Consider the following 11,672-nt stretch of genomic DNA (forward strand, 5'->3'; position numbering starts at 1 on the left):
TTGCCATTAGCGTCTGAGTCTCCAGAGGTTTGAAGAAGACAGAGTTGTACAGTACATCTGGAAAAGTTATAACGGGTGTGGAGCGTGGCCTATACGGGGCTGAATATTACCCCAAAGAGAGCCCAAAATATTGAGAATATTTATATCACAGTCTTAAAGGGAGACTTTTTAAGACTTATAAACTTAAAAAAGGGCGCACTGTGGCTTAGTGGTTAGCACGTTCGCCTCACACCTCAAGGGTCGGGGTTCGATTCCCGCGGCTCTGTGTGTGCGGAGTTTGCGTGTTCTCCCCGTGCTCCGGGGGTTTCCTCCGGGTACTCTGGTTTCCTCCCCCAGTCCAAAGACATGCATGGTAGGCTGATTGGCGTGTCTAAAGTGTCCATAGTGTATGAATGGGTGTGTGAACGTGTATGTGATTGTGCCCTGCGATGGATTGGCACCCTGTCCAGGGTGTACCCTGCCTTGTTCCCCATGCTCCCTGGGATAGGCTCCAGGTTTCCCCGTGACCCTGAAAAGGATTAACCGGTGTAGAAGATGGATGGATGGATGAAAACTTAAAACAAAAAAAAATAATTTAAAAAAAAAGTAATAACTTAACATACATTATTTGAGCATTTGTGTTAATTGCAACACAAGAAAAATCTGTGAAACCCAACAGACTAAATATCTTGCTGCAAGACATTCTAAGGATTCTTCATTCTAAGGATGTGCAAATTTGTGCAGGATTTTGCACTCCATTGTAGATTAATATCTAATGTGTGTGTGTGTGTGTTTCAGTACTGTGTGTGGACAGATGGGCTGAACGCTCTTTTGGGAAAGGAGATGACCAGTGAATTCACTCGCTCCGACTTGGACACTCTTCTGAACATGGAGATGAAGCTCCGCCTCCTGGACCTGGAGAACATCCAGATTCCAGAGGCCCCACCCCCTATCCCAAAAGAACCTAGTAATTATGACTTTGTCTATGACTGCAACTAAAGCCCTCCACTGGACCAAGTTATTTTTTTTTTTACATGCAGACTGGAAGAAAGAACAAAAGTTTTAGGAAAAAAAAACAAACAAAAGGATCGTTTTTTCTTTCTTTCTTTCTTTCTTTCACTTAATTCTTTTCGTTTTAAATTGCATTATTTCCCGGTGAGTTTATCGAACTCACAGTTTGCTCTTCGGGTGTCTGACATATGTCCCATATCCCACCTGCACCTCTTTAAAAACAAAAAAAAAACTTCGGCTAACTTCGCGGTAACCACACACACACACACACACACACACCTTGAACATGGGTTAACTCTGGCTCACGTACACTGTCATAATGCTTGTCCTTTCCGTTTTTATTACCATCCATCCTGTTTGAGGTGAGAGCCCCGCTGCTGAGTGTGTGCAGAGCCTGGGGACTTTGGCTTTTAGCACATCCTGCAGCAGACGTCTGACTCACACAGGCGGCAGCTAACAGCACAGAAAAGGCAGCGTAAGTGGCATTAGTGTAAGTGTCCAAGTCCATCGGCATCAGCGCGTTCTGTCGATGCTTCTCAAACGATAGACTGTTAACTGAACTCCTGTCTCATATTAGCCCTGATCTGAGTCTGTCCTTCCTTCAGTGGACCAGCCAGCCTGTGGGACTGTAACCTGAAAATTCAAATCCAAATCCAACGCTTGCTTCTACCTGATACCCACCAGACTTGTGGTAGACTGCTGTAACATTCCAAAGCAATATATTGAGCTTCTGTTTTTGTAACATGGTGTAAACTTTAGTGATATTTGTGCAGCCAAGTAGTCAGTATCATTTGTGTCAGTTAATCGATTTTTTAGGAACACGAGATAGATTTGATCATTGATGTTAATTTAAGTTAAATGATAAATACTCTCACTGTTTTATCCTCCTGAATTATTTTTTTATCCTTTCAGATGTTTATGTATTTTAGAGCCCCACACCATGCTGTTTACATTAAAGATCAATTCCAACTCAGCCTTCTGATTGCATTTCTATTCGATAACACTTTGCAAATTCGACGTCTATGTGCAACTCCTTTGAAACAACAACCATGATGTGTAATTGCAATTTCGAACACTTTAGCTTTGCATTAGCCACCTTGCTCACGGGCAAAGTGGGAGCAGCTGGCTTTTATCAGCTGGGATCGAACCCATTACCCTTTTTACAGTTCACTGCCTGTACTTCTGTGAACAATAGACCTTTATTACATGGTGAAGTAATTAGGAAAAAGGCCATTTAGTGTTTGTAAAGTAAAATAAGTTCATTCAAGAAAGTATCTCCCCCATGGTTTCTGGTAGGGGTGGAACATAATGTTACCATCTGTCTCTGTTTAATGCTGCAAATATTCTTATCTGTATTCTGATTTAAACCCGAAGTGGGCGTGACCTCAGCCCAAAGATCGTGTATGTAGGTGTAGATTTTCATTCCAGTCAAGCAGGAGCCACACCTGATTCCATGTCTTTAATTAGTGTATCTTGGCTTTTTTTTTTTGGCTTCTACTTGATTGGAATGAAAACCTGCCCCCACACCAACCCTTTCTGGATAAGATTGGACACCCCTGCCTTAGCTGGATGTTTGTTTGTTTTTTTTAAATATGGACCCTGTGCCCCATTAAGCCCCTGGAAACGGGTAGAAATGTGGTGGTTTAAATTAGGCTAGCGACCCTGACCAGGTAGTTAAGGATGGATGAATTAATTAATTAATTAATTAATTAATTATGCAGCGTCTGACCTCTCACCCACATAAAAATGTGAAACTTCCATTTTACTGTGTATCTGAAATTCATATTTCCAAATCCATGTTATCCATGGTGTTTTCTGATTGAAAACTTGTTACATCACATTAATATTACTGCAATTTAATCAGCAATTTAATAATAATAATAATAATTTATTATTATTTATTAGTGGTGCTTGCAAAGCACATCATTATTGTTATTGCTCATATATTGACAAAGCCAATATACTGTTCTGCTTCATAAGATTATTATTATTATTATTATTATTATTATTATTATTATTATGAGGCCCAAAATTTCTAAATGCTGCTGCTCCCAGAGCTTTCCTGCTACATGCACCAAACTCGCCACAGACCTAGTGACATCATGTGTGCAACTGCATGTAGGTGTACTTACTATGTATGTTGTAGACGATGAGATATTCATAGATATTCATGTTGAGGAACATTATTCTGAAATTGTTCCACAAATTATAGACGCAGTTTTTCGCAGATTGGTGAACCTCTGCCCATCTTTACTTCTGAAAGACTCTGCTCCTCTGATATACTCTTTTTATACCCAATCATGTTACTGACCTGCTGCAAATTAACCACCAGCTGTTTCTTTTTAGTAACTCTTACTTTTCCAGTCTTTTGTTGCCCCGTCCCAACTTTTTTGAGACGTCTCGCGGCGATATAAAACTCGTGAAATATCCCAACTGTAATCCTTAAAATAGTTGATATTTCAGTTTGTGATGATGTACAAGTGTGACTCTGACATTTAAAGCATATTATTTCGCTTTTAAATTACAAATTTTTTATTTATTTATTTATTTATTTTTTTAGTAATTACATGAACAATAGAGGAAAGAATCACATTTTGCTAAATAATCACACATTAATTTGCAAAACGTATTTAATTCTTCGTACAACAGTAATTAGGACACCATTACTAGAGATGAAATTTGATATTACAGTAATGCGAATAGCACTGATTCTATTCCGAGTGAAACAGGAACACGGCATTAAGGAACTGATTAATGGATTTGATTCATCAAATGTTTCGTCCGATTAGGATACTATAATAATAATACTACTAATGACCTTGATTCGTTTGTTTCAGCACACACTGAATTGCAAAAGGAATTGATTCAGTCTTATCAGAATTTCAACCCTCTCCCAACAGAAGCTCAAGATTCCCACATATAATTTCCCCAGTGCTTTTGAAGCCTAGCATTTGCCGCAGCCGCCTTGTTCTTTTTTAGCTGTCAATCTTAGCAAGAATATTTTACCTTACAAATGTCAAAAATAACATTCTGCACTGCCATAAAAACCCTGCCTCTGGTCCTGTGTTCTTATTACCTGAGTACACTGCCAGAAATGGCTTTTTCCTCTCACATTTTCCACAGTTTTAAAGTATAGCGTCACTATTTTTAACCCCATACTAATTTTGTTGTTTCACATTCATTGTAATCACAAATTTATTCATTAGCATTGCCAATAGCTTTGCTGCTGAGCAACATAACCGCTCCTCGGCATTTGTAAATCATTCCACAGGTTTAAACAGATCGGTGGAGTGACTTGTCGATTACAAACCACAGGTTTTTCTAGTACATTTTTATAATACACAACTGCAATATTAATAGTGCATGGGGTCAAAATAGTGAATCCTTTACTACAGAGACAAAACATTTTCCACGCATTTATGCCCAAGTTTCACCTTTGCCTCAGTGTATAATCCCACCTGGATATTGTAGAACTGCTGCTGTAATCAGAAAGACTGTCCTGTGCTCATCCCAGGACTTGCTCATTAGGGATCTAAGTACTATACAAATAAAACCGAATCGAATTGAACTAATAAGTTGGAAAAAATTGAACGTGTGTTAGTAGAAATATTTAAATAATCCCAGATACTCTGAAGCCTTATACTGGGTTAATGAGAAGCCCAGGATACACTCTTAGGGAAAAAAAATAGTTTATGGGTTGTTTAAGGGCCAACTGGATAATTAAGGACTGTTAGCCTTGTGAAAAGGGTTCCCATTGGATACCCTTGCTGTTAAGGTTCCCCTAAATTCATATTAGCATTTACGTTCATGCTAGAATGGCTACCGAAAAAGTTTTATAAGCATTTTCCTTCTCACCTATAGAGCCATAGGTTATATGGGCCTCGTGGCTAAAGGAACTTGCCGTCCTTGTTTTTTCCGACCAAAAGATTCTGACTTTATGCATTTTGTTTTTGCTTTATGCATTTTAATTTGATTTGATTGTGTTACGTGGAACCTGCGGTGAATTATTATTCAACACACAAATACCAAGCAACACGCTGACATCAGTGATTCCTGTAGTGTAGAGAGCTTTATAAAAACCGAACGTATTTTTCCACGCTTCTGCGTTTGATGCATCTTTCATATTGTTTCATTATTGGAATATAATGAAAAGTGCATGTATAGCATACATACAGCTTAAAATACACTGTTCTCCTGCTTATTCATCCCACTAGCATACTCGCAATATCTTAATGCTAACATCTAAGTGAGTAGCCATTCTTCTTCCATCATAGCAGATACGATTCGTTTCTAGAAAAGACGATCTCCAGTATTTGAAATGCGAGTTAATGGCCTTTTACTAAACGTCTGGAGGGTTTTCTGTAACCTTTTGTACAGTGACATCTGTAACCATTATTATTTCTACCCAAAAGGTGCCTGTAGAAACCACCATCTTTAAAAAAAATAAATAAATATAAAAAAAAACAACGCCTTGCCATACCTGAAGCACAGCATGCATCTAATGTTTTTCTGGTTCTCTGATAAGTAGTGAATTCCGTGCGATAAAGCTAGCTTAAATTCTTCATCATTATTTATTGGTTGTTGTGTTTGCGGATTTTTTTTTTTCACAGCTTGAATAGAATCATGAGGGTCATTATCCTGAATGGGTGCCGTTTTTGTAAAAAAAATTTTAAATGTACTTTTTTAACTTTTTCATTCAAAAGACGATGTGATTGACTGACTTGAAAAACATATCAGTCCATCTATAGGTTCTATTAAACTTTTTCTCACATTGGCCACATTCAGATCTGTTTCAGTGAATAAAATAATAAAATAAAAATAAAGGCATGAAGTGAAAATATTTCACAAGCTAATCACAGTGAAGGTGGGCAGGCAGTTCAGATGCGTGACTTTCAGAGAGCGACTTTTCAGATCCATCCAAAGTATCTTTCTCACTCTCAGAATGCATTGGAAGCCTGTTCAAGCTGTTAGTAAAGTGAACCTTATAGCAGGGTCCAGGCTTAGCCAAGCCCTTGGAAGAGCATCACGTACAGACTCGGTAGCCAGGACAGATCACATCCTTCCTCACTTTATTAAAGGAATATTCCAATGGTTTTCAACTTAATCCCTATCTACTGTATCTGTAGCAGATTTGTGATCACAAAAATGAAAAAAAAAAAAAAAAGTGAAAGGATAAATGTTGGGATGTCAAATGTTTGTGTAACACATTTTTGGAGAAGGCCTTCATGAATTCTTCAAAGATTGTGAAAATGAATCTCCAATTCTGTATTAATTCATCCCTAGAGATGGGGCTACGCTTTGCAGAGGAGTGAATATGTAGCCCGAAAACTACCACTTTATTAGGAACACTTATGCACCTGCTCATTCATGAAATTATCCAATCAGCCAATCATGTGACAGGAGCACAACACGTCAGGTGTGTTCGACTTTGGCTGTGGCTTGATGTAACCTATCGCCGAGAGTTGCCGCTTGCAGTCGGGGGAGGAGTTGAAAACGGAGCCGTCAAGTCAGACACGTTCTGCTTCCCGTAGTGACACTTGTGCCGTGTTTGCTTTCTTTATCGCAGACAAAGTGGATTACATGTAATATATCTCACATTAACAGACGTCTGAATTTTGCACGTAGCAACCAGAAACACTTTTCATTGTATAGGTTAGCTTAACAAGAAGAACATTCGACATAAGCCTGTATTATTTAAAAACCAATAAAATGGGGTCCCTATTTTTTTTTTTATCAGTTTTATGTTGATAAACATGACACATTAACATACCATTAAGATTATATGAAAAGGGTTTTTACTTGTCTAAAAATACGGATTTGTGAGCCTTAGTGGATCTGAAGGTGTCGGAATAAACATGAAAAGCATGGCATCGTTGTCGTCTGTGAGTCTGGCCAATCGTGAAATGGCCGTGTCGTCATCAGAGCTCGTGCAGCCGCTCTGAGGGAGCCGGCTGCTCACGTATCATTATCGCGGTACTCTGATGCGATACGTCACAGTGACGTTTCGTCGGCGTCGTCTCAAGTTGGACAAAAATTCGAACCGGAATGCACTGCTTCAAGTCAGCCGCCGATCGGTCTGCGCATCGCCGCATGAAGTCGAACACACCTATGAAATCACGCCAATACCGGAGCTTTGGTTAATGTTCACATCAAACATCAGAATGGGGATAAATGTGATCTCAGTGATTTTGACCGTGACATGGGTGATCGTGCAAGATGGGCTGCAGATCTCCTGGGATTTTCACTTAGACCAATCTCTAGAGTTTACATAGAGTGGTGCGAAAAACAAAACAAAAAAACACCCAGTGAGTGGCAGTTCTGCAGGCAGAACCTTGTATCTGCATCATTTTATGCATTGTGCTGCTGCCATAATTGGATAACTTGCAAGTACAGATCTTTCATTTTGTCTCATCCTAAAAGGTATTGTTCTACTGTGACTGTTGAAGTTTTGAATTTGCCTTATAATCCATCCATCCATCCATCTTCTATACCGCTTACTCCTTCTCAGGGTCGCGGGGAACCTGGAGCCTATCCCAGGGAGCATCGGGCACAAGGCGGGGTACACCCTGGACAGGGTATTGTATATGATTCTTATTCTATTCTCAGTACAGGGAAATATACGTTACAGATGCGGTAGACGGAGAGTACGTTGAAACTCTGCTAATTGAATAACAGAAGCTTGTAGGCGTATTTGTTTAGTTATTTGAATGAATCTATTGACATGGGATTGTATGTATTTTCTGATTTTCTGTTTGTCTCAGTAAATTTAATTTGCAAAAATCAGGCATGTTCAACCAGATAACATTACGGAGAAAATAGGCAACACACCAAAAGTGTTTTTTTTTTTTTCCAGTAGTAAATGCGAGGTGAAGGTTGAATTCTGTGTTTATGTCCAGCAAACAACAAAGACCAATTATTTATCACAGCTGTAGACAGATTTAGTGGAGGAAAGCCTAGAATAAATAATTCCCAGTACGTCAGTCCCCCTGAGTCTCTTTCCAGCTTGCCTGTGAGGGAAGTTCAACACATTCGGGAGCAGCTGCTCCTCTCTGCCAGCCAGCCAGCCAGCCACGCTAATCTGATCTGATTACATATGGCAGTGATTGGATGGCTCGTACTCAAGCTTCATGTCAACGGCCAGCGTTCGCTCTGTTTTACACTTCTGAACAGCACCATTAGAGATAAATGTCAAAATGCCTTTCATCATAAATACAGGATCATCCCAGCATTGAGCCATCTATTGGCATGACTTTTCCAGGTCAACGAGCATCTGTCTCTTTTGTGTTCAAAGCTTTTTTCCCCTGGTGATGGCTGACAGTTGTTCAAAGGTAACAATTTGAGTTTTGGGGAGTGAAACATTTGTTTGAATACTGTTTAAATATCCTTCAGGAGTGTCAATAGTTTTGTCACAATGGTTATTGATAATGGTATGGCAAGTGATAATGCCTACTTAAGTGATAATAAGACCCACTGACCCCAAAGAGGGATAATGAGTAGTTCCAGTAAGAGAGGAAGGGTGGGAATCCCTAAATAATTGCCATTTAAAAAAAAACAACAACAACTTGAACACATTCCTAGGTTTTACAACCCCAATTCCAAAAAAGTTGGGACGCTGTGTAAAATGTAAATAAAAACAGAATGCAATGATTTGCAAATCTCACAAACCCATGTGTTATTCACAACAGAACATGGAAAACATATCAAATGTTTAAATGGAGAAAATGTACGATTTTAAGGAAGAAAAAAAAAAAAGGTAATCGTGCATTTGATGACCGCGACACGTCTCAAAAAAGTTGGGACGAGGGCAACCATTTTGTATGTTTTCTATGTTCTATTGTGAATAACATATGGGTTTATGAGATTTGCATTCTGTTTTTAATTTACATTTTACACACCGTCCCATCTTTTTTGGAATTGGTGTTATATTTCAGACTAATAAACTAAAAACGTTATCGGTTTACCTTTTAGGTGGGAAGAGTGATCCAAGAAGAAAGCACCGGCCAAAACATGACTAATGTTAGATGAGAAAGGGGCGGAGCTTCCAGGGTTATGTCAGTTAAAACTCGATTGTCAGTCATTCCAGTTTCATATGTGGATTGGCTGTTTTTTTTTTTTTTTTGGAGTGGGAGAAGAAATATTAAAAATGTGCAGCTCTTACGCAACATGCGTGAAGTAATCAACCAGGTAATAAGCCCTTTGTCCAATTGGTTAAAGCACAGATCAATAAATGTCACTTTCATCCACTCCATGACTATTTCTTCCGTTTTTTTCTCTTGCATGGATCATTCAAGTGTGTAGAAGTACAATTCTTGATTTGGCACTGCTTGACTTTTTATTTATTTATTTATTTATTAATGTGCATTGTTCACACTCATGGTGCTGTGTTAAATAAATAAAAGTATTGACTCATTTAGCAATATAATTTCAAGACAGACGAGCTTTTCCTCAACTTTCCGTGATTAGTGCGTGTACAGATGGGGAGGGTTGGGGTTTGTGTGTGCGCATATGTGTGTGCGCATATGTGTGTGTGTGGCTTGCCTAAGAGCAAAATTAACAGGGCAGAATAACTTCATTATGTAAGACCCAGCTTGGACTGACTGAAAGGTCAGTTTATGTAATCTTGAACAGAAGATAATGGCTGACACTTGAATTCTCTATACCAGCACTTCATTTCCTTCTTTTCAAAGTTTTGCGAGTATGTTGTAGAAACCGATTTCCAAATAAAGAAACTTAGTTCCTATGACTTAAACTCTATGTTGACTGCCATCCTGGATTTATTAAAATACCTGGTACTTTTGATATGAGTGCATGTTTTAGCTATGAACACATCTCTCAGTAAGATAACAGGTCCGGGCCCCCCATCTGTGCTCAAAATCTGTTCACAGATCTTTGTACCAGAGAAAGCTTTATCTATAGCAGACTATGTGTCCTCTCTGGAGTCTGATTTGATTTGTCACACAGACATGCCTTTACTTGTCAGAAGATATCTCTCGTCTTTCAAAACGCCTGTCATGGTGGTGGAAACAGCAGAGGCGCAGTTCTCATCCTATCTGTGTCATGGCAATTCAGTCAGGTTTGTCTTAAAGTAAACAGAGTTACCTGTTTATTAAGGATCCAATCACTGGAAGAATTTTTGGAAAAAATTAAAAAAAAAAAAGTGACCACTATTAGCCAATCAGCTTTAATTTTATTTTGCGTTAATCAACTAAAAACATTCTCCATTTACCTTGACAGAGAGTCAAGAAGAGCGCATCAGCCAAAACATTACTAATGTGAGATGGGAGGAAAGGGGGTGGGGCTTCCAGGGGGTGTCGGTTATTATCAGAGTTTATGGTCATGGAAACAGCAGAGGAGCAGCTCTTTTCCTGTTTGTGTCAATGTAACTTTGTAGACAGAGTTGCCTGTTTACTGGGGCTCCAAGCACTGGAAATATCTTCTGCTGCAAAAACATGGTCACCATTAGCCAATCAGCTTTCAGCATGAAACGTCCAGGCTTAGCATATTGGCAAATACATGCAGTTTTGCGATAACGATAAGTATGCCATAAGTATGGATGTCGCAGTGGCACAGCTGGTAACGTTGCCGCCTCAGAGCTCCAGGTTGCTGGTTCATTTCCTGAGCTTGGGTTACTGTGTGTGGAGATTCACATGCAAGTTTGACATTTTTAAGCTAAAGCGAAAGCCTGCTTACTGAAGCTTGGAAAATATTTTTCCACCCAACAATTACAGACAGCTGATCTGAATGTGCACCGAGGACGAGAAATTAAGAATTGATGAGAAAAACAAGACACAGTAGGCTCTAAATCGCAGCTGAGGGAAAAACACTGTACTTGTCCTTTCTGAGGTGTCCCTTTTGTTTTCACCAGGCTTAGGCTTCTCTTTTCCCCCTCCCTTCTCTTCAAGAGGCAGAACATCAAAGTCCAAGTACTTGGAGTGCGAATTAACAACAGGCCTCTCAAATACAGATGCAATTGAAGAGAAACCTCCTACTTGTCTTACAAATACATTCAGTAGCTGCTTTAAAGGAAAACTTGACGTTCCTTGGAGACTACACAGAACGCTGAATACATTCCCTCAAGCCTGTACAGCTCTGAATAGGGTTGGAATGCGCATTGATTATCAGGGCTTAGTACCTCATCCCTGAACTGATTGTATGCTGCAGAAAGAAGTGTTCCATAGTCACGGGTTGGGCAGACTGAATTCCCAGTGGCTTCTTGGGTAAAATCTTTCCAGTTCTCATCTAACAACATAATGTGTTCCTCTCCCAATGCAGGTAGTGCTCTGTCAAATCAATAAGAATACTGCTGTAGCTTGTTCTTGCTTCAGCAAAAGGCCAATAAATGGTACATGGCCCGTGTAACCTTTGAGCACTGTAGGTCTCCGAGAATCCTATGATAGCCTAAGGCTTTCTTCATTAAAACAACAACTGGCTATAAATGTACATTCGCAAGGAATGTTTGGCATTGGTCCAAAAAATGATATGTACCTCCTTCTTTTTTATAGCTGTGTTTGCAGGTGGAAATCAATTTTAGATTAAATGTTGTGCTATAAGGAGGCACATTTGCCTCGCACCTCCAGGGTTGGGGATTCGATTCCTGCCTCCGCCCTGCATATTTGAGTTTGCATGTTCTCTCCACGGTTTGGGGGTTTCCTTGGGGAACTCCGGTTTCCTCCCTCAGTCTA

At 39.5% G+C, this 11,672-nt stretch overlaps 1 protein-coding gene across 5 annotated transcripts in view; it reads left to right on the plus strand.

The window, feature by feature from the left end:
• Nucleotides 1-1,963, plus strand: part of elmo1 (engulfment and cell motility 1 (ced-12 homolog, C. elegans)) — a 92,332-nt gene extending 90,369 nt beyond the window's left edge. For all 5 annotated transcript variants that reach the window (XM_053613507.1, XM_053613506.1, XM_053613508.1 and 2 more), the window contains one exon: nt 778-1,963. In XM_053613507.1, coding sequence (XP_053469482.1) covers nt 778-978 — 201 coding nt within the window. In that variant the 3' untranslated portion in view covers nt 979-1,963. The remainder of the gene's footprint in view (nt 1-777) is intronic.
• The last annotated feature ends 9,709 nt before the right edge of the window (nt 1,964-11,672 follow it).

Source organism: Ictalurus furcatus, chromosome 24, assembly GCF_023375685.1.
Source record: "Ictalurus furcatus strain D&B chromosome 24, Billie_1.0, whole genome shotgun sequence".
Classification (NCBI taxonomy): Eukaryota; Metazoa; Chordata; class Actinopteri; order Siluriformes; family Ictaluridae; genus Ictalurus; species Ictalurus furcatus.